Source organism: Dermochelys coriacea, chromosome 1, assembly GCF_009764565.3.
Source record: "Dermochelys coriacea isolate rDerCor1 chromosome 1, rDerCor1.pri.v4, whole genome shotgun sequence".
NCBI lineage: Eukaryota > Metazoa > Chordata > Testudines > Dermochelyidae > Dermochelys > Dermochelys coriacea.
This window is the reverse complement of record NC_050068.2, coordinates 215,464,649-215,488,239: the sequence shown is the minus strand read 5'-3', so window position 1 is coordinate 215,488,239 and position 23,591 is coordinate 215,464,649. Positions and strand designations below refer to the sequence as shown.

Below are 23,591 nucleotides of genomic sequence, written 5' to 3'. Positions count from 1 at the left end.
TTCCTTTAGGCACAGATACAGCTAGTTTCTTTTTCTTATCTTCCTGCTCCCTCTGTCCCCTAGGATCCTCAGGGCAACCGGATCTTCCAGTGGCTGAATGTGACATCTCGGATGGCAATCGTCCAGCTCACGTTCCAGTTAATCAAAGAGCCAATCCTGGGCAACTACCAAATCATTGTGGAAAAGAAATCTGGATCTAGCACTCGTCACTCATTCTCTGTGGAGGAATATGGTAAACACCTGCTGTTGCTATTATTTATACTAGGGGAAAAAATAGTTGGAGCAGGGCCCACTCTGTCATAGTTAGACCCAAATTGCAACCCCCCACAAAAGTGTGCATTGTTATGTGTGGATCTCCTGACCCCATTGTGAATGGACCAAGTCTCTACCCTGTCCTCAGCAGAGTCTAGAAACCTGAGCTGGTGTCCAGACTCCCCTCATCTGTGCAGTTTGGATCTTCAAGTAACTCAAGAATAAGACAAATTTGTTCTAGAGTTATCTGCAGACCCAAACTTCAGACTAAACTTCATCCTCAAGCATGGCTCTTCCTTAGGTTTGAACATAAGAATGGCCATACTGGGTCAGACCAAAGGTCCATCCAGCCCAGCATCCTGTCCACCAACAGTGGCCAATGCCAGGTACCTCAGAGGGAGTGAACCTAACAGGTAATGATCTAGTGATCTCTCTCCTGCCATCCATCTCTGCCCTCTGACAAACAGAGGCTAGGGACACCATTCCTTTACCCATTCTGGCTAATAGCCATTAATGGACTTAATCTCCATGAATTTATCTAGTTCTCTTTTTTTTAAACCCTGTTATAATCGTAGCCTTCTCAACCTCCTCGGGCAAGGAGTTCCACAGGTTGACTGAGTGAAGAAGAACTTCCTTTTATTTGTTTTAAACCTGCTACTCATTAATTTCATTTCGTGGCCCCTTGTTCTTCTATTATGGGAACAAGTAAATAACTTTTCCTTATTCACTTTCTCCACACCTCTCATGATTTTATATACCTCTATTATATCCCCCCTGTGACGGGGCAAGGCCAGATGGCTATAGAAAAATAGTGGGAGATAGATAGATATATGGGCTCCAGGCTAAACAAATCCCTGGTACTAGGTTAAATGAAATGGAATGGAAGCTGCTCCAGTTAGTCAGGTGGGTGTGCATGTCAGGAGCTGTGGGAGGAAGTTGTGCTGTTGGAGCGGCTGAGTAGTACACACCAGATCAGGCACAAGGAAGGAGGCCCTGAGGTAAGGGTGAAGTGGAGCTTGAGGAAGTGAGGGCTACTGTGGGGGAAGTAGCCCAGGGAATTGTACATGTCATGTTTCTAAAAGGTCAGCTACCATAGCTGATACTATTAGGGTCCCTGGGCTGGAGCCCAGAGTAGAGGGTGGGCCCAGGCTCCCCCCACCCCACCTTTGCCCTCTGTTTAATCATTGAGACTGGGAGACAACAGAGACTGTGCAAGGAAGGATAACTTCTCCTCACCTCCGTCGCTGGCTTATGATGAAAATGGCTCAGTAGACTGTGACTCTTGTCTCTAGAGAAAGAAGGGTTACGTGGAGGGTCACAGTGAGCCTCTGAGGCTAGCAAAATCCACCAGGAAACGCGGGACCCACGGAGGCAAGGACAGAACTTTGTCACACCCCTTAGACTCCTCTTTTCCAAGCTGTAAAGACCTCGCCTCTTCAATCTCACCTCATATGGGACCCATTCCAAACCCCTAATCATTTTTGTTGCCCTTTTCTGAACCTTTTCTAATGCCAGTATATCTTTTTTTTTTTTTTGAGATGAAGGGACCACATCTGTACGCAGTATTCAAGATGTGGTCGTACCATGGATTTATATAAGGGCAATAAGATATTCTCCATCTTATTCTCTATCCCATTTTTAATGATTCCTAACATCCCGTTTGCTTTTTTGACTGCCGCTGCACGTTGTGTGGACGACTTCAGAGAACTATCCACGATGACTGCAAGATCTTTCTCCTGATTAGTTGTAGCTAAACTAGCCCCCATTATATTGTATGTGTAGTTGGGGTTATTTTTTCCAATGTGCATTACTTTACATTTATCCACATTAAATTTCATTTGCCATTTTGTTGCCCAATCACTTAGTTTTGTGAGATCTTTTTGAAATTCTTCAGTCTGCTTTGGTCTTAACTATCTTGAGCAGTTTAGTATCACCTGTAAACTTTGTCACCTCACTGTTTATCCCTTTCTCCAGATCATTTATGAATAAGTTGGATTGGATTGGTCCTAGGACTGACCCTTGGGGAACACCACTAGTTACCCCACTCCATTCTGAAAATTTACCATTTATTCCTACCCTTTGTTCCCTGTCTTTTAACCAGTTCTCAATCCATGAAAGGATCTTCCCTCTTATCCCATGACAACTTAATTTACATAAGAGCCTTTGAGGGACATTGTCAAAGGCTTTCTGGAAATCTAAGTACACTATGTCCACTGGATTCCCCTTGTCCACATGTTTGTTGACCCCCTCAAAGAACTCTAATGGATTAGTAAGACATGATCTCCTGTTACAGAAACCATGTTGATTTTTGCGCAACAGTTTATGTTCTTCTATGTGTCTGACAATTTTATTCTTTACTATTGTTTCAACTAATTTGGCCGGTACTGACATTAGACTTGCCAGTCTGTCATTGCCAGGATCACCTCTAGAGCCCTTCTTAAATATTGGCGTTACATTAGCTATCTTCCAGTCGTTGGGTGCAGTAACTGTTTTAAAGGACAGGTTACAAACCATAGTTAATAGTTCCACAATTTCACATTTGAGTTCTTTCAGAACTCTTGGGGGAATGCCATTGGTCCTCGTGACTTGTTACTGTCAAGTTTCTCAATTAATTCCAAAACCTCCTCTAGTGACAGTTCAATTTGTGACAACTCCTCAGATTTGTCACGTACAAAAGACGGCTCAGCTTTGGGAATCTCCTTAACATTCTCAGCTGTGAAGACTGAAGCAAAGAATTTATTTAGTTTCTTCACAATGACTTTATTGTTTTTAAGTGCCCCTTTTGTATCTTGATTGTCCAGGGGCCCCACTGGTTGTTTAGCAGGCTTCCTGCTTCTGATGTACTTAAAACAAACATTTTGTTATTAGCTTTAGAGGTTTTGGCTAGCTATTCTTCAAACTTTTTTTTGGCTTTTCTTATTACATTTTTACATTTAATTTGGCAGAGTTTATGCTATTTTCTATTTACCTCACTAGGATTTGACTTCCACTTTTTAAAAAATGCCTTTTTATCTCTCACTGCTTCTTTTACATGGTTGTTAAGCCACCATGGCTCTTTTTTAGTTCTTTTACTGTGTTTTTTTTAATTTGGGGTATACATTTAAGTTGAGCCTCTATTATGGTGTCTTTGAAAAGTGTACATGCAGCTTGCAGGGATTTCACTCTAGTCACTATGCCTTTTAATTTCTGTTTTATCTAACCTCCTCACTTTTGCATAGTTCCCCTTCTGAAATTAAATGCCACAGTGTTGGGCTGTTGAGGTGTTCTTCCCACCACAGGAATATTGTTATATTATGGTCACTATTTCCAAGTGGTCCTGTTATAGTTACCTCTTGGACCAGATCCTGCACTCCACTCAGGACTAGATCGAGAGTTGCCTCTTCCCTTGTGGGTTCCTGTACCAGTTGCTCTAAGAAGCAGTCATTTTAAAGTATCGATAAATTTTGTCCTGAGGTGACATGTACCCAGTCAATAGGGGGATAATTGAAATCCCCCACTATTATTGAGTTTTTTATTTTGATAACCTCTCTAATCTCCCTTAGCATTTCATCGTCACTATCACTGTGCTGGTCAGGTAGTCGGTAATCGATCCTTACTGTTATGTTCTTATTAGAGCATGGGATTACTATCCATAGAGATTTTATGGAACGTGGATTCATTTTAAGATTTTTATTTCATTTGATTCTACCTTTTCTTTCACATATAGTGCCTCTTCCCCCTCCCCACCCCCATGCCCTGTTCTGTCCTCCTGATATATTTTTGTACCCTGGAATGATTGTGTCCCATTGATTTGTCCTCACTCCACCAGGTTTCTGTGATGCCTATTATATCAATATTCTTCTTTAACATGGGGCACTTTTGTTCATCCATCTTATTATTTAGACTTCTAGCATTTGTATACAAGCACTTGAAAAACTTGTCACTCTTTATTTGTCTGCCCTTTTCTGATGTGTCAGATTCTTTGTGAATGTTTCTCCTCTGACCTGGCCCATACTTTATCCTCTTTCATCCCCTGCTCCTGACTAAAACCAAGAGTACCTACTCTGAAATCTATCAATAGACTCTCCTCTAAGAGAAGTCTCTGTCCAATCCACATGCGCTTCTGCAGCAATCGGCTTCCCCCATCTCTTAGTTTAAAAACTGCTCTGCAACCTTTTTAATGTCAAGTACCAGCAGTCTGGATCCACTTTTAGTTTAGGTGGAGCCCATCCTTCCTGTACAGGCTCCCCCATCCAAAAAGTTTTCACAGTTCCTAATAAATCTAAACCCCTCCTCTCTACACAGTCTCATCCATGCATTGAGACTCTGAAGCTCTGCCTGCCTACCTGGCCCTGCGTGTGGAACTGGAAGCATTGAAGAGAATTCTACCATAGAGGTCCTGGATTTCAGTCTCTTTCCTAGCAGCCTAAATTTGGCCTCCAGGATGTCTCTCCTACCCTTCCCTATGTCATTGGTACCTACCTGTACCACAGCCACCAGCTCCTCCCCAGCACTACACATAAGTCACTACACATAAGTGTATCGAGATGCCTTTGTCTCTAGAACCACCTCTTCTTAGTTCATTTTGGCCCAGAGGGACATTCTCAACCAAAGTAGAGCCACCAGAAATTATCCTGGATTTTCATACAAGCTTGACCCTGGAATGACTCAACAGAACAGGCCCGCACTCCTTTCTGCAAAAGATCTTAGTCTGTGGTCCAGTTACACTACAAATTCCAGGCTGTTCCACTCTGGCTTCTGGTTCAGCCCACTCCAAAGACAAAGTCTGTTAGCAGAATCCAGAAATCCATCTAGATCCAGGGTTTGCGTTTTGAACAACCCCAAGTCTGTGTTGTTAGGAGCTAAGGTTTTTGCATTGGGGATGTCTCTCACAAGAGATGCAATTTAACAGCAATGCACTATACTCAACCTGCCAAAGGTACTGACCCTAGTTTGCCAGCTCTTTGGACCAAGACTGCAGCCCTGCATGACTCCCTCTTTTGGAGTGTTAATTCTGCAATCAGGAAGTGTGATTGCAGCCTGTGTAGACATATCTGAGCTAGCTAGATCAAAGCCTGCTTGTGTAACAGGAGCAGTGAAGCCATGGCAGTAGGGGCTGCAGCTGCTAGAGTATGGACCCAGGGTCTTGGATGGGTGTGGCTAACCCAGGCAACTCCTCCACTACCTCTGCGCTGCTGAGGCTTCACTGCTATTGCTACTCTGGATAGCTTTGATCTACCTGTGCTGCAATCACATCACGTGACTGCAGCGTATGCTGTATGCCTCTAGGTATCTTTCAGACATTGAACTCCACTTGTCTTCTGTTTCTCCCCTTTTTTTGTTCCTAGAGACATTCTGACACTAGTCATCTTCAATAAATGTGCCGTTTGAGAACTAAGAAAGAAGAAATGGGGCCGCTTAACACTGAGGATGGAGTGGAGGCTAAAGATAATCTAGGCATGGCCCAATATCTAAACAAATACTTTGCCTCAGTCTTTAATAAGGCTAAAGAGGATCTTGGGGATAATGGTAGCATGACAAATGGGAATTAGGATATGGAGGCAGATATTACCATATCTCAGGTAGAAGCAAAACTGAAACAGCTTAATAGGACTAAATCGGGGGGCCCAGATCATCTTCATCCAAGAATATTAAAGGAATTGGTACCTGAAATTGCAAGCCCATTAACAAGAATTTTTAATGAATCTGTAAACTCAGGAGTAGTACCGAATGATTGGAGAATTGCTAATATAGTTTCTATTTTTAAGAGAGGGAAAAAAAAAGTGATCCGGGTAACTACAGGCCAGTTAGTTTGACATCTGTAGTATGCAAGGTCCTGGAAAAAATTTTGAAGGAGAAATTAGTTAAGGACATTGAAGTCAATGGTAAATGGGACAAAATACAACATGGTTTTACAAAAGGTAGATTGTGCCAAACCAACCTAATCTCCTTTTTTGAAAAAGTAACAGATTTTTTAGATAAAGGAAATGCAGTGGATCTAATTTACCTAGATTTCAGTAAGGCATTTGATACTGTGCCACATGGGGAATTATTAGTTAAATTGGAGAAGATGGGGATCAATATGAACATCAAAAAGTGGATAAGGAATTGGTTAAAGGGGAGACTGCAACGGGTCCTACTGAAAGGCGAACTGTCAGGTTGGAGGGAGGTTACCAGTGGAGTTCCTCAGGGATCGGTTTTGGGACCAATCTTATTTAATCTTTTTATTACTGACCTTGGCACAAAAAGTGGGAGTGTGCTAATAAAGTTTGCAGATGATACAAAGCTGGGAGGTATTGCCAATTCGGAGAAGGATCGGGATATTATACAGGAGGATCGGGATGACCTTGTAAACTGGAGTAATAGTAATAGGATGAAATTTAATAGTGAGAAGTGTAAGGTTATGCATTTAGGGATTAATAACAAGAAATTTAGTTATAAATTGGGGACGCATCAATTTAAAGTAACGGAAGAGGAGAAGGACCTTGGAGTATTGGTTGATCATTGGCAGCTCATAGTCATCCTATGTGATATGGCTGTGAAAAAAGCGAATGCGGTTTTGGGATGCATCAGGAGAGGCATTTCCAGTAGGGATAAGGAGATTTTTAGTACCGTTATACAAGGCACTGGTGAGACCTCACCTAGAATACTGTGTGCAGTTCTGGTCTCCCATGTTTAAAAAGGATGAATTCAAACTGGAGAAGGTACAGAGAAGGGCTACTAGGATGATCCGAGGAATGGAAAACTTGTCTTATGAAAGGAGACTTAAGGAGCTTGGCTTGTTTAGCCTAACTAAAAGAAAGTTGAGGGGAGATATGATTGCTCTCTATAAATATATCAGAGGGATAAATACAGGAGAGGGAGAGGAATTATTTAAGCTCAGCACCAATGTGGACACAAGAACAAATGGGTTTAAACTGGCCACCAGGAAGTTTAGACTTGAAATCAGACGAAGGTTTTTAACCATCAGAGGAGTGAAGTTTTGGAATAGCCTTCCAAGGGAAGCAGTGGGGGCAAAAGATCCATCTGGTTTTAAGATTCTACTCGATAAGTTTATGGAGGAGATAGTATGATGGGATAATGGGATTTTGGTAAATAATTGATCTTTAAATATTCAGGGTAAATAGGCCAAATCCCCTGAGATGGGATATTAGATGGATGGGATCTGAGTTACCCAGGAAAGAATTTTCTGTAGTATCTGGCTGGTGAATCTTGCCCATATGCTCAGGGTTTAGCTGATTGCCATATTTGGGGTCGGGAAGGAATTTTCCTCCAGGGCAGATTGGAGAGGCCCTGGAGGTTTTTCGCCTTCCTCTGTAGCATGGGGCATGGTTGACTTGAGGGAGGCTTCTCTGCTCCTTGAAGTCTTTGAACCATGATTTAAGGACTTCAATAGCTCAGACATGGGTGAGGTTTTTCATAGGAGTGGGTGGGTGAGATTCTGTGGCCTGCGCTGTGCAGGAGGTCGGACTAGATGATCAGAATGGTCCCTTCTGACCTTAGTATCTATGAAACTGGCTTATTACTATTTGTTTCTTCTCTCTAAAGAACAGAAGTTAAAACATCTTTTCTAGGTGCAAGCTGTGGAAAAACTTCTCCTAGGCAGGTTATGAAACTTAAGTGACAAAGATTAAAGGTTGGCACCTGGAACTAACCTTTATCCTAGCAGCAATTCACTAGCTTTCTCAGCACAGCGTGAGGAGTCTAACCGCTGCTTGTTTCATGGCTTGTTCTTTCTTAAGTAGCACCCTAGAGCAAATCATTACTTGTCTATGTCAGGTTTACTGATCGCTAGTGGAACGTTTTCACCATGATCCTCAAGTGTTGGATCATTTCCTTGCTCTCTTTTACCAACCCACTTCAGAGCACTCTAGTTCCCACCTGCTGTGTGTTAGTAATAACTAAACAAATGGGAGAGTCCATTTCTCACCTAGGACCTAATGTGTCTTTTTTCCCCCCCACACACACTAGTGCTACCAAAGTTTGAAGTTATGGTCAATGCACCAAAAAGTGTCTCAGTCCTGAATCCTGATTGGACAGTGAAAGTTTGTGGTGTGTAAGTATCTGATACAATGTTGCAGAGAGACTGGGGGCAGGGTGAGACCTTCCCCGAGAGACTGACAAGAGGGCAGACTCATCAGCATGGGGGGGGGATGGAGGTGGAGGAGGACAAAGCAATCGGGCCATTGACTTTGGGGATAGCAGCCTCCATTTATTTGTGTTCCTCTGACTTGTGGGTGGATGGGAATTTTATTGTTTGCACAGATGTATGGTGGGTTGTACACAACATTATCTGCTTCCTTATGGGCCCCCTGGGATGGGCTCATCCCTGCCCAACAGTTATTTTAGACGTGGGCTCTGCTAAGCCAGCCAGCAGCATGGAGTTGAATCCCTTGCTGGGCTTTAGCATCCAAGCGGGCCATGGGTCCCTGAGCTGACTCTATTCAGTGTAGCTGAGAACAGTTGGGCTCAGTCCTTTAAAGGGCTGAGTAACTCTTACACAAAGAGAGTATTATGTCAAATCTAAAGGTGAAATCCTGGCCCGACCATCATCAAAGGGAGTTGATTTGCCTTCCTCTGCCTCAGAGGGTCAGTTTCATCCCAGGACATCAGTGGACTCACCCCAGGGAGAAATTGGGGCCCCAAACGTTGGTACAATGATTTTAAAATATGAAGTTTAAAAAGTAGGGATAGAGTTCAGATCACTTTTAAACTTCCCCAAAGCTCAGGGAGTTGCTCAGATCCTGGGTTTGGCTCAGACCTGTCTCCATGGCAAAACAGATGCAACTGTCACCAAAGCATTCAGAGTGAATGGCCCAAAGGCCTGGACAACAGTATACCCACCTTTTGTAGTTTTAGGGAAATGGATTGGAGCACAGGGAGCTTTAGAGTTGGTCTGTGGGAAATTGCATTGCACTGCAGAAGAGAATCAAGTGTCTGTAAAACAGAGGTGGGCAAACTATGGCCCGTAGGCCACATTCGGCCTGCGAGCCTGTCCTGCCCAATCCCTGAGCTCCTGGCCGGGGAGGCTAGCCCCCGGCTCCTCCCCCATAGCAATGCCAGAAGCGCGGCTTGTGCCCGGCCACCTCCCAGGCTTTCCAATAAGCCTGTCCTGCCACTCTAAGCGGTATGGTAAGGGGGCAGGGGGAGTTTTGAATAAGGGGCAGGAGATCCTGGGGGGCAGTCAGAGGACAGGGGGCTGTTGGATGGGGCAGAGGTTTGGGAGGTGCTGGAAGTCAGGAGATGGGGGGTGGGGTTGGGGTCCTAGGAGCGGGGGATAGGGAGCTATGTGGTTGGATATGGGGTGGGGTCCTGGCGGAGCAGTTAGGGATAGGGGTCTTGAGAGGGGACAATCAGGGGACAAGAAGTGGGGGGGAGGTTAGATGGGGGTCCTGGGAGGCCTGTCAAGGGGCAGGGGTGTGGATGGGGTCAGGGGACAAGGATCAGAGTGGGTTCGATAGGGGGTGGGGTCCCAGGGGGGGTCAGCCAGGGGACAAGGAACAGGGGGGTTAGATGAATCGGGGGTTCTGATGGGGGCAGTCGGGGCGGGAAGTGAGAGGGCGCAGGGGCCAGGCTGTTTGAGGAGGCACAGCCTTCCCTACCCAGCCCTCCATACCATTTCACAACCCCGATGTGGCCCTTGGGCCAAAAAGTTTGCCCACCCCTGCTGTAAAACAATGTTTACTAATGTGGGGAATGCTAACTAGTTTGGGGGGACCCACAGGGCAGAGGTCTGGATCAGCATGGCCAGAGAAAGATCCTGGACCCCCAGTCTATGTCCCCCACACTCTGCAACATGCTGCTGAGTCTGCAAGTCAAATGGCAAGTAGCTCTTTGACAGCCAGCCACTTTCCTTTCCTGCTCTGCTTGTGGTCCTGGCTGGGTAGAGCCTGGCAAAATATCTCCGTCTGAACTTTTTCCTAGTAAAACATGCCAATTCAAAGACACCAAAACATTTTGTGAATTCATGTCAGTTTTGCAGAATTGTTTCAAATGGACCCAAACCCCCCCGCAATTCACTCAAAGATATGAAAAAATTAAAACTCTTTTTTGACACTTTGGAAATGAAATTTCTATTTTTGATTCAAAACAATATTTTTTTAGAAATTTCCTTTTATTTTATTTTTTAAAATGTTAGTAAATTCTTGAAATTGAAACAATTTTTGTTGACTTTTTAATTGCCAGAAAAAAAGTGAAAATTTTCATTGTCCGTTCTACCAAATGCAGATCTTTCCCCCCCGATTCTTTTGGAATGACTAGCAAACTGAAAAATCCCTTATTCACCCAGCTCCACTCACATGAATGTGGCAACAGGCTAATGCAGCAGCTCTAACATCTCTGCTTTGCTGGTGTGGCATTTGGCTCAACATCAGGTGGCATCAAGTTGAGGCATCTAGTGAGGAAGGGCAGGGGCTTCTGGGGGACTGCAGAGAAAAGAGGGGAGTTGGCAATAAAGAGGGAAAGCGAAGAAAATGTTTAATACAGTGAAAAGGAAAAAAGGCAAGATGAAAAGAAAAAATGAGACAAAACAGGCAGAACAGAGGAATGAAGATGGCAGATACATGGGGACATGGAGGGGAAGGGCTGCATCATGGAAAGGTTGGGAATCGCTGCTCTAAGAGCAACTCGGAGGCCCCTTCATGGGGCACAGATTGCCCTGTTTAAGGAAATGACAGGGTGTTTCGTTAGGACAAATGAGTATGGGGCAATGGAGATACTGAGGAAGAAACTCAGCTGCAATGTCCTCAGACAATGAGAGGTGTCACCAGGGTACAGAGGTTGGCATGAAAATCCATATCATTGCTGCTCACAGGTAATTAACCTTTCTGGAGTATTCAGAAATCTAGATAGAAAGCACACAAAATTACTCCCATCTCTGGTTCTCAGGCCTGGTGTGGGTCCAGGGTCTGTAGCCGTCCGTTAACTCAAGTCAGTCTCTTAAGCCCCAATTCACTGTTGTGTTTTCTCCTCCACTAGGTACACCTATGGCCAGCCTGTCGAGGGGAGAGTCCAACTCAGTGTGTGCAGAGATTTCAGTTTGTATGGGAACTGCAAGAGAGACCCACTTTGTCAGTCTGTTACCAAAGATGTATGATGCACAACAGCTATTTAGAAAAGATTCCCATCCTTCTGTCTTCCTTCATGCCGCCTCCTCCTCTTTTTCTCTCTCTTCTCCCCTTCATTCCTCCCTTCTAATGCAGGGAGCACAGGACTGAGACTCAGAAGACCTGGGTTCTCATCCCTGCTCTGCCACTGGCCTTCTGGGTGACCTTGGGCAAATCACTTCACATCTCTGCCTCAGTTTTCCCATCCATGAGGTGGGGATAATGATACTGCTCTCCTTTGTAAGCTGCTTTGAGATCTATGGAAAAAAGCACTAGAGATTATCTTAATATTATTATCTTTGCCTCCTCTCCCCAATCCCCTCTTTCTTTTTGAACATAAATTTTATTTTAACTAGTTTTGACCCTTTTCCCCTATATTGTGAGAGGGGTTTGAGTCCTTTGGGTGGGCAGATAGCTTTGGGATAGAATCACAGAGCATTTCCCCAATATATTTGGGACTGATGGGGTCCTTGGTACATGGAAGTTCCTGGCTAAATATCTACCTAATCTAAAGTGCCAGTATCTATAGGGCTCCAGGCACCTTAGGAACTAGCTATAATCTAGATAAAGGTACTTCCAGAATCAGAAAGGAAATATCCTTCATCAAAATAATATTGGGGATGGTTGTGTGCACCAGTTAAACATTCAATAATAACTTCTATGCAGTATTAGAATCTGTCTCATGGGGAGAAGGGATGTTGACCAAGACACTGGGTTCTCTCCAGCTCTTGGAAAAGTACCATAAGATTGCTTCCCTTCAGGAAGAGTGAGAGCTGCTCCCAAACTCTCCCTGAAAAGACAGGATCTTTAACACAGCATGGTTTGCCACCCTGCTTTGCTGTTCTGCAGTGTTAACACACAGTGCCTTCCTCAATACAGGGCAGAATGGCAGGGAGTTTAAAGTCTAGAGGGCAGACTCTAACAGTGCAGTGTTTCCTGGCATTGGGCATAGCCCCAGAGAGTCAGCAATGGATATGTGACCAAGTCTCAGTGAGGAATCTGTACCAGCTAAGCCAGGCACAAGTATGTTGTAATGGTCTTTTGTATGAATACTCTACTGTTGTCTTTGCTCAAGGGAGTAAGCCAGATCCCTCTTTGTCCCCTTTGGCAAGAAGATCTCCAGTTCTCCTGACCCTGCACAGAACTGGGCTCTTTCCCTGCTCACTGACTGTTTCCTTCCCTTCTCAGTTGGGAAAGGATGGCTGCGTCTCCCAGGTCTTCAGCTCCAAGATCTTTGAGCTTAATCGTTCGGGCTACCAGATGAACCTTGATGTGAAAGCAATTGTGACAGAGATAGGAACAGGTAACACCTTCCAATCAGTCAGACTGGGGTACAGTGATGGAAAAAGGTGCTGGAGAGAGGGACTGCTCTGTGGGTCAAAGCTCTGACTGCCCAGCACAAGGTTCAATTCCCTGAAAAGATCCATTTTATAAATACAGTGGCAAACTATCTCCAAGGCAAACACTTAGTTGGTTCATTTGTCTCTATTTAAGCCATGTTAAATTCAAGACTAATTAATGTCTCATCTTCACCCTGGGCCTGTCTTGCAGGTGTGCAGCTTACAGGCTCTGCCTACATTTCCATAACACAGGTGCTGGGCAGTGTGCGGTTTGAAAACATGGATCAATCCTACAAAAGGGGAATTCCTTACTTTGGACAGGTAGGCCAGCAGCGAGGGACCCTCTAGGACAAGCTACTGTATCCTGGGTGATAGAAGGGTCTGTAAGGTAGGGGAGTTGCGTATTGGGATCCAGCAATGTGACCAAAAGTCTTTCACCAAAGAAGGTTTTCTTCCCCAAAGCTTCATTCATTCTTTCTACTTAGACTGCACAGTTTAGAACAAAGGAATTATTTTCTTAAACAACATTTGTCCATCCTTGGCTACAACTCGGTTCTTCAGCTAGTCGATAGGGACCTCTGATTACCCATGAGTTTACTGCCTTTGTTCTGACGTCTTGTCTATGTTGAGGGGAAATGTTTTGTGTTTAAAAAAAAAATGTTAACTAACCATGATTTTAACTGCATGATCAATGTGATTTAAGTTCCCCCCACCCCACAGGTTAACTGGAGCTAATTGAAGCTTTTTTTTTTTTAATGTTGGAAAACAGTTTGTTTTAATTCACCAAAAAATGGTGGGTTTTTTTGGGGGGGAGGGATTGGACAAAAAAACTTAACTTAGCAATTTTTCATCTCAATTTTTCATTTTGTTCTGGTGGGAAAAATGCCCCATCTTTAAAATTCTGTTTTCTTCAACTAGAAGAAGGAAGCGGGGAATAAAGTAAGATGCTATTGGGAAGAAATTATTTTCTCTTTTTTTAAATTTTTTTCACTTGCACAGGGTCAGTATATGACTGCAGAGCAATGTTTGCCCAACCTTGAGCCTGGGCTCAAGTCAAACCCCTCTTGTGTCCACACCAATTGTGCTAACCTAGGGCTCAGATCCATAGTCACAGGAACCTGGAGGGTCCGAGTCCATGTTAAGCTGGGACCTCAAGTCTGAGCCCTATTGCTTTCCATTGGGCATGCTTGACTCAGATTCTGGAAGTCCTCCAGATGTATCCCAGAGTTCCAGGAGGCAGAGGAGCAGCATTGCAGGCAGCCAGCGTGGCTGCGGGAAGTGCTATTACTACCTGTCTGAGTGTGCTCCCCCTTCCTGCTCTGGTTCCTCCTAGCGGCTTGCAAAGCTTGCCCCAAGCAGGGAGCAGAACTGATGGCAGGAGGCGGCTTCCAGCTGCCGGGATGTTGGGGGTCATCTCTTCCTGAGCTGGGAGCCCTGCCACTCCCACTCCTTGCAGGGCAGCATTTGGTCCTCACTTTGCTCTCTGGCCCTTGGTCATAGGCCCCCCTGGAGCTGCGTGTACTGGGCAGAGTGTACTGTGAGGGTGGTGAGTGGTAGACAGCCCCAAAGCTTCCCCATAGCCAGAGGCAGATTAAGATATGTTTTGGGAGCCCTGGGCAAAAAACATTTGGGGACCCCCCCACATACCCCCGTGCCATGGGGCCCAACTCCTCCCCTTCTCCCAAGGCTCCACTCCCTGGCCAGGCCGGGACAGGGGCTGCTCTTGAGCACTGTGGTCCCGCACCCAGGGCAGGTAGAGGGTCTGGGGCTCCCCACAGCTGCCCAGGCTCCCTGGGTGGTTTTTATTATAGCTTAGGACAGTGGTCCCCAAACTATGGGGTGCACTGCCTTAGGGAGGCACAGAAGAACATTTAGGTGGAGGGTGCGGTAGGGCCACTTGGATATTTGTTTCTGGGGGTATGGTTGTATTGGATGGAAAACAAACACAGGCAAAATATACATGTCCATATTCAAATGGATTAGGAACTGAACATTGGTCTTCTACCTCTCTGAGACCATGACGTTCCATTTTCCTTTAGGTCAAACTGGTAAATGAGGATGACTCGCCCATCGCAAATGAGGTTGTCCAGCTGTTCCTCAATGAAAAGAATGTGGGCAACTACACCACGGATGGGAATGGCACTGTTCAGTTTTCAATTGACACTTCTGAAATGTTCAATCCTCAGTTTAGCTTGAGGGTGAGTACTTGAAGAGCTAGTGGGGAAGGGCTGTATTCCCAGGAGAGGCACTGTGTTGGGGAGAGGGCAGGCTGCTCTTCACCTGTTGGCTAGAACCCGTGTCCAAAGAGGTTCATAGAATATCAGGTTGGAAGGAACCTCAGGAGGTCATCTAGTCCAACCCCCTGTTAAAAGCAGGACCAATCCTCAACAGTTGGGATGGGATGAAGACTGTATTCTGGTGATGGACTGTGCTTTCTCTGGCTCCTTTCATGCCCCAATGATCACAAAGCACCTTCTAAAGCAGTGGGTTATCATCATAGCAATAACTGAGATATTTAAGAGTAAATACAGCAGCTTTTGTGTGCTCTGCAATATCTCGAGCATTAGCTGACTTTGGTAAGGGAGGACATGCTGGCCAAGAACAGTGAGGCAAACTGTTGGGATGGGAAGAAAAAAGGGAATTGATTGATTTGATTTAGCCTTTTCTTTTTTTCTTTGTATCTTGTCTACAAAATGATTGTGACTTTCACAAGTTTGTTTTCCCTTTTGGCACATATCTTCTTTTTCTGTCACCTCTCTCCAGGTTGCTAGAGATGGTCTGCTGTCACTCACACTACCTGGGCAGTTAGCTTTAAATAAAATGCCTTATCAATGGCTTATGAATTTCAGTCTCTTTATTTGTGGCAGTGACTTGCTGTTTCCACTGCCTCCCCAGTGAAACATCTGTTTGTTCTTTTCTCCCCTTCCCCTTTTCTTGTCAGGCGATATATAAAACCAACGACAACTGCAACGCTGTTGGTTGGTTGGTACCCTACTATCCTGAGGCCTATTACTCTGTCCAGCGCTTCTACTCCCGGACTAACAGCTTTGTGAAGATCAAATTGGAGCCGGAGGAGCTGAGCTGTGGCCAGCAGAGGTCAATAACAGTGTACTATGTCCTGAACAAAAACGGGTATGGGAAGATCACTAGTGTGAAATTCTACTATGTGGTAAGTGTCAGATGGCTTCTCTCCGTCCCTAAAAGTACTCAGTCTGGGATTGGCCCAGCAAAACCCCAAGTACCAATATCTCAAGTGATTGATCTACTGGGTTATGGATAGCAGAGATGCTTTCTAGGCTGAACTCTTCCTTGATTCACATTGCTGCACAACCTGGCAAACAGGACTATGAAAGTAGGGACAGGACTGGGGTGGTTTGGCAGGACAGTGTCTGTGTGTGGGAAATCTGACCTATCTACCCTTGGACATGCTATACCTGACTTCATATTGAGCCAAAGAGTTAAAACAATCCAAATTGCAAATGTCCTATTATCTGACTGGGTTGTGTTCCCCACCCCCGTTCCCTCCTGTCTCCCATCTCATGGCATCTTTCTGTGCACAGGTGATGGCGAAGGGCAAGATTGTCCTCAGTGGCAAACAGCAAGTCAGCACCAGTGGTGGTAAGTATGGTTTTTGATGCAAAGATAATGAGAATTAGGGAACGAAGTAGAGCTTCTGGGATCTGTGCAGGAGGCGGGACTAGCACAGCACCTCTCCCCACACACACGTACATGTGTGTGTGTGGTGCAGTGCGGTCAGGCTGGTAATCGCCACCTAGAAGACCTCTGTTGAATTAAGGGTGGCTGCCCAACCCATCAAACTCTCCACAGAGGCAGTAGGGGAAAGCAGCTTATGTCACCCCTGGGGAAGTAATGGCCTGTGGAGATCCTCCCAGAAGAAAACTGGAGCAAATGGATTTTTCAAGGAGATGCAGAGTGTGGCTAAGGGAATAAGGAAATAGCACATATCTTGTGAGATGTCTGCCATTAGGATGTTGGATCTGAATTCTGATCTGGAATCTGACTGGATTTTGGATACGCCTTCAAACTCTAATTTTAACTTTGGTGGAATCTGGATCTGAATCCAAACCCACCACCACATCAGTCCATCTCCACAGTATTTCCTCGCTATACCATCTCAACCCCCTTACCATTTTACATACATGCCAGCAGGGATGGCAGCTTCTAGAACAGTTCTCTGATTTTACTTTTGACTTGTCCCTTTCTCCCAGCATCTCTAAAAGGTACTTTCTCCATCCCACTCGCTGTCAGTGAGATGCTGGCTCCTGCTGCTCGGATGCTGGTCTACACCGTGCACCCTGCCAGGGAGCTAGTGGCCGACAGTGCCAGATTCCAGATTGAGAAGTGCTTCAAGAACAAGGTGAGTGAATGTAAGATATTTCTATGACTGTATATTTTTTTCTCCTATGGGAGACCTTTATTTCCCCCCCCCCGCCCAAAAACACCTCTAAATCTCTGCTCCAATCTTACCCTCTCATTCCCTTTGCTGTTTCTAATCTTCTCTTACTGTGCCATTCATCTCCTTTTCCTCTCAGCCTCATGCCTGTGCTATACTGCCCTACCCTGCTTACACCTGGCTCTCATTTCCTGCCCCCCCAAGTGCCCATTCTTTCTTAAAATCCACTTCTTCAAGGAATCTTTCCTAAACTGATAGGCATCTCTCTGTCCTCAACTCTTACCCCATGTCTTGTTTATCCAATAGTCAATTCTTCAAGGTAGGGAATATGTGTTACTCTGTTGGATAAATCCCAAGGTACTCAGTATATTTTAATGCCATGATATATTTCTGTGTAGTTATAGCTGGGTGAATATTTTTCAGCAAATAGTACATTTGCCAAAAAAATGCATTTTTCAGAGCACTGACATTATTTGTGAATTCAGGTTGAATTTTGTGAATAGTTTTGACTAGAAACAAATTTCAGAAGCTTCAAAATGGTACGTATTGTGACAAAGCTCTGTCCTTGCCTCCATGGGTCCTGCGTTTCCTGGCGGATTTCGCTAGACTCAGAGGCTCACTGTGACCCTCCATGTAACCCTTCTCTCTCTAGAAGAAAGGGTCACAATCTACTGAGCCATTTTCATCCATTTAATCCAGCGAGGGAGATGAGGAGAAGTTATCCTTCCTTGCAGAGTCTCTGTCTCCCAGTCTCAGTGATTAATCAGGAGGTAAAGGTGGGGGGAGCCCAGGCCCAGCCTCTACTCCGGGCTCCAGCCCTGGGACCCTAATAGTATCAGCTATGGTAGCTGACCTTTTAGAAATATGACATGTACAATTTCCTGGGCTACTTCCCCCACAGCAGCCCTCACTTCCTCAAGCTCCACTTCACCCTTACCTCAGGACCTCCTTCCTTGTGCCTGATCTGGTGTGTACTACTCAGCCTCTCCAACCGCACAACTTCTTCCCACAGCTCCTGACATGCACACCCACCTGACTGACTGGGAGGCTTTTAACTAGTTTCAGCCAGCCCCTGATTGGCTTCAGGTCTCCCAATCAACCTAGCGTTCTCCCTGCCTTCTGGAAAGTTCTGAACTGGCCCCAAGTGTCTTAATTGACCTGGAGCAGCTTCCATTTCACTTAACCTGGTACCAGGGATTTGTTTAGCCTGGACCTAATATATCTATCTCCCACTACTTTTCTATAGCCATCTGGCCTTGACCCATCACAGTATGTTTTTAATTAGTTTCATTTGGAAATGTTTTGAATTGACATTCAAAACATTTCACTTGACTCCCTCACATTGTTGTGTTTTTTTTGTTTCAGTGAGGAAAAAATAAATGTTTTTGTTGAAAACTAATCAATTTTTTTCATTGTTCAGTTCAGCCACCAAACCAAAAAAAATCAGTGATTCCCCCAGCTCTGCCTATAACTGAGAGAAACACACTGACTGTTCCATAAACACATATGTAGGTTTGGAGCTATGAGTTAACATTTTCAAATGCTCCTCAATCACTTAGGAGCCTTTGAAACTTTATTCATGATCTAAATATTTACGTCACCTGGGAATTTATTGGGAAGTAGAGTTTTAATTGTGATAATTCTAATTATAGATCAGTTTGGATGTTATAAACTTTCACAGCTCATCCGTGGGTTTTTTTTTTTTCAGGATTTCAGTTTAAAGGAAAGGCAGTGTAGTGCAGTAATATTTGCACATTAGGGCCAAATTGTGTTTTATCTTGCATTGCTTCTGATGTGAGTTACACTTAATTCATCCCAGTATAACTGAGAGAACAATTTGGCTAATAAGATTTTGTTTGCAATTCTAAATATAGTGTGATTTAATACAGGAAATTTCCTGCTGGACTACATTACCCAAAGTCCATAAACTGAAGCTGGGTATGTCTATTCTTGGAGGAAAAGAAAAAGCAGCAGAGAACATGAAACAATGGGTGTTACCATACAGCACTGTAACTGCTGGTAATATCTCACCTTAAGTGATAACTCTTGTTACAGTGTGTATATAACGTTCTCTATGTATATAAATCTCTCCACTGTATTTTCCATTGAATGCATCTGATGAAGTGAGCTGTAGGCCATGAAAGCTTATGCTCAAATAAACTTTAGTCTCTAAGGTGCCACAAGTACTCCTTTTTCTTTTTGTGAATATAGAACAGTAAGTGCTTACATTAGGGGAGGCAAAGGTGTGTTTACATTATTCCTCTAACTACTCTGGTTTTCCAGGGCTCTTGTCCTGAACACATTTTTTTAAAAAAAGAAAGTGGCAAGAGGTAAGAGTTGCGTTACACTGGATGGCAGGCACTGTGTGGATTGCCAGAGATGTAGAGAAGAACACACAGGAGCCTTTGCAGGGTCTTCATGGTCACATCTGGCCCTGGGACAGGGACTCCTAGGAGATTCTGTCTGAAGAGGAGGCCTTCATCCTGCAGGGAGAAGAATGAAGTTGTGGCAATGGGTAGAGGCCCGTCCATCTTGTCACAGGACCTATACTCACACACAGCAGTCCTTTGAGGGGCAGGATTTAACCCATCTGACACCTCTGCTCAATTCCAGGTCCGGCTGCAGTTCTCCAAGAAGCAGGGGCTCCCAGCCTCTAATGTCAGCCTCCACCTTGAAGCTTCAGCTAACTCCCACTGTGCCCTCCGGGCTGTGGATGAGAGCGTGCTCCTCCTGAGGCCTGAGCGAGAGCTGTCTGCTGAGACCGTAAGTCCTCTACCCAGCACTGTCCAGGCTAATGTGCTGCTTCCTTTCAAATTCACTCGTCTCCTATCTCTCCTCACTCTTTTCCCATCCCCTGCAGCTCTGCTGCCTTCATCCCCCTGCCTGGTCTTTCCTAGTTCTGTGGTTTGATCCCTTATTTCTCTCCCCTATAAAAACATTCCATCAGAGGCAAAAGACCACACCATCCCCTCGTGGGAAGAGCCTCCTGTTCTCTCCCTCCTCCACCAGCCACTCTGGGAAACATATTAAAGAATATTTAAGTACGTTATATTCAAGATGGCAGGGCCTGATGAAATTCATCCTAGGGTATTGAAGGAACTAACTGAAACAATCTTAGAACCATTACCAATTATCTTTGAGAACTCATGGAGGACAGAGAAGGACCCAAAGGACTGGAGAAGGGCAAATATAGTACTTATCTTTACAAAGGGGAACAAAGAGGACCTGGGAAATTATACTTTGATACTTGGAAAGATACTGGAACAAATTATTAAACAATCGGTTTATAACCATCTAGAGGATGGTAGGTTTATAAGGAATAGCCAGCATGGATTTGCTAAGAACAAATCAACCAGATCAACCTAATTTACTACTTTGACAAGGTCCCTGGCCTACTGGGGGGGTGGGAAGGGAAGCAGTAGATGTGATATACCTTACTTTTACCAAAACTTTTGACATGTCCTACATGACATTCTTATAAGCAAACTAGGGAAATGTGATCTAGATGAAATTACTATAAGGTGAGTGTACAACTGGTTGAAAGACATGCTGTCAAACTGGGAGGGGGTATGCAGAGGGGTCCCACAGAGGTTATCCCTGGGTCAAGTATTATTCAATATTTTCATTAATGACTTGGATAATGGAGTGTTTTTAAGCTTATAAAATTTGCGGATGACGCCAAACTGGGAGAGGTTGCAAGCACTTTGGAGGACAGGATTAGAATTCAAAACAATATTGACAAATTAGAGAAGTGGCTTGAAATCAGGAAGCTGAAATTCAATAAAGACCAGTACAAAGCACTTCAGTTAGGAAGGAAATATCATCAAATGCACAACTACAAAATGGGGAACAACCGGCTAGGTGGTCGTACTGCTGAAAAGGATCTGGAGGTTATCGTTGATCGCAAATTGAATATCAGTCAACGCTGTGATGTAGCTGCAAAAAAGACTAATATCATTCTGAGGTGTATTAACAGGAGTGTTGTATGCAAGATACAGGAGGTAAATGTCTCGCTCTACTCAGCAATGGTGAGTCCTCAGCTGGAATACTGAGTCCAAATCTGGAGAGCAAAACAATGATGCAAGGTTTGGAAAACCTGACTGATGAGGAAAGGTTAAATAAACTGGGCATGTTTAGTGTTGAGAAAAGAAGACTGAGAGGGCACCTGATAAGTCTTCTGATATGTTGAGGGGACTGTTATAAAGAGGATGAGGATCAATTGTTCTCCATGTTCAACGAAGGTAAGTCAAGAAGTAATGGTCTCAACATGCAGCAAGGGAGACTTAGGTTAGAAATTAAGAAAAAAAAAATATCTAACAATAAGGGGAGTTAAGCTCTGGAACAGGCTTCCAAGGGAGGTTGTGGAATCCCCGTTACTGGATGTTTTTAAGAACAAGTTGAACAAACGCCTGCCAGGGATGGTCTAGATTTACTTGGTCCTGCCCCAGCACAGGAAATGGACTAGATGACCTCTTGAGGCCTGTTCCAGCCCAACATTTCTATGATTCTACAATTCTACGTCAGATTGTGTCTGCCTCTACCTGCCCTCCGAGTACATGTCACCTCCCTCCTGCTAAGCTGCAGCCTGAGCAGCAGAAGGTGGAGGCAGATCACACTATGGCAGTGATCTTCACTATTGTTGAAGTGGGGGCCACTTTGGCAAAAAACCTTCAGTGTGAGAGCCACATCAACTACTAAATTAACAGATTGCTTACTACTCCTTAATGATGCAATGTTACAGAGCCACTCGTGTAACTGAAACAAAGTCTACTTGTACAATAAAACAATACTTTTTATAAAATAATAAGCAGGAAAATATATGGAATTAAAAAGGCACCTATATGAGTAACCTTTTTTAAGAGCAAAATAATGCAAAACTTGCTTTAAAAATGGAAAGCATGCCTGCTCCTCCTTGACTTTGTTCATGCAGTATTTGTAATCTGTCATCGCAATCCTAGTAAGGCAGTCCAAATATTCATTGGTCAATTTGTTCCTCTGTGTTCTTTTCACCTCTTGGGCTGGGGTGCAGGCTCTGGGGTGGGGCTGGGGCAGAGGGTTTTGGGGTGTGGGAGGGGTCTCAGGGCTGGGACAGAGTGTTGGGATGTAGTGGCGGGGGGAGGTGAGGGCTCTGGCTGGGGGGGCAGGCTCAGGGGTGTAGCCAGGGCCGAGGTGCAGACAGGTTGCCCCAGTGCTGAGGCCAGAGGCCCCATTCCCTCAGCCCTCCCCCTGCCGGCAGCAGCTAGCTCTGGGGGAAGGGGCCTCTCTCTCCCCTGTCAGCAGGCAGCATGGAGCTCTGGGGGAAGGTGCCTCTCGCTCACCTCTGGCAGCAATGAGCTCCAGGGCCAGGGGAGAGGCTCCACAGAAGTCCTGCAAGCCTCAACTTGCTCCCCTCCCCAGTTTCCGCCCACCCCCTACCTCTCTCCTCTCCAGGTTCCTTCTGTGTGGCCCTTTAGAGCTGCTGCACAGCTATTTATAGCCTGAATTGTGGCCGCACAGCTTAAAGGGAACTTAGTGAGTTGCACTTAGTGTCGATGGGAACCACCACTGGCTCACGGGCCTTGCAATGAAGAACACTGCACTATGGGCAGGAGCGATGTTCCCAGTAGCAGGGAGAAAGTAAGAGCCAATCAAGGCTTGCTCTAGGCAAGAGTCTCAGCCTCCCCACCATCAGGAACTCTCTTGCCACAACAACTATTAATCACCCCCTTCTGGACTTTAGGAACCACCCAGGTAGGAAGGTGTGTAATGTGTTAGGATTAGGCAGTGTTCTAAGAGTTAACAAAGAAACTTTCTGGAGGCTGAAATGGAGGATCATGAGCCAGTAGTGTGACAGTCCTAATACAGGCCAATATTGCCTGGGGGCCTGTGCTCCTTCCTGGACACCACACATCACAACAGAGCAAGGTAGATTGAAGAGAGTTCAGGAGAGGATGAGGCAAAGGATGAGAGACCCAGACTGGTATCCCACCCCTAGCAGCAGCCATTACCTGGTGAATGTCCCTGTACAGATCTCTTCCCACATACAGGGTCTATGTTTGTTTCCCCACTCACAGGTGTACAACCTACTTCCCTTGCAAGAGTTATATGGTTATTACTTCAACGGGCTGAACCTGGAAGATGACACCAAAGAGCCATGTGTCCCAGCTGACAACATCTTTCACAATGGCTTGTATTATATGCCTGTGTCCTCTGACTTCGCCCCAGATGTCTATCAATATTTCAAGGCAAGCATGCTGGAATTTCTTTAAATTAGCCCACAATGAACTGTCACCTGGTTAGCAATGGAAGAGGAGAGCAGGGAAGGGGGTGGGGGTGGTGAAGGTGAAATTTAAGTGCCCTCTCTGGTTTTCTCCCTTGCAAATCATGAAATGCAGCTGGCACCTGGTGTCAGGTATATAACTTCTTCCGCTGACATGTCCTCCTGCACTTAGTCTTATTGGTAGGGAAAGCCGTTTGAGTGCTGAAGTAGAGCTGGTCAGGAATTTTTCGATGAAACTTTTT

At 45.0% G+C, this 23,591-nt stretch overlaps 1 protein-coding gene across 2 annotated transcripts in view; it reads left to right on the top strand.

Moving 5' to 3' along the window:
- The window catches only part of LOC119849751 (ovostatin-like), a 65,243-nt gene that overhangs the window by 8,062 nt on the left and 33,590 nt on the right, over positions 1 to 23,591 (top strand). For both annotated transcript variants that reach the window (XM_038386940.2, XM_038386939.2), the window contains 11 exons: positions 64 to 232; positions 8,203 to 8,287; positions 11,209 to 11,320; positions 12,525 to 12,639; positions 12,888 to 12,997; positions 14,716 to 14,874; positions 15,618 to 15,845; positions 16,237 to 16,294; positions 16,906 to 17,054; positions 19,704 to 19,853; positions 23,144 to 23,314. In XM_038386940.2, coding sequence (XP_038242868.1) covers positions 64 to 232; positions 8,203 to 8,287; positions 11,209 to 11,320; positions 12,525 to 12,639; positions 12,888 to 12,997; positions 14,716 to 14,874; positions 15,618 to 15,845; positions 16,237 to 16,294; positions 16,906 to 17,054; positions 19,704 to 19,853; positions 23,144 to 23,314 — 1,506 coding nt within the window. The remainder of the gene's footprint in view (positions 1 to 63; positions 233 to 8,202; positions 8,288 to 11,208; positions 11,321 to 12,524; positions 12,640 to 12,887; positions 12,998 to 14,715; positions 14,875 to 15,617; positions 15,846 to 16,236; positions 16,295 to 16,905; positions 17,055 to 19,703; positions 19,854 to 23,143; positions 23,315 to 23,591) is intronic.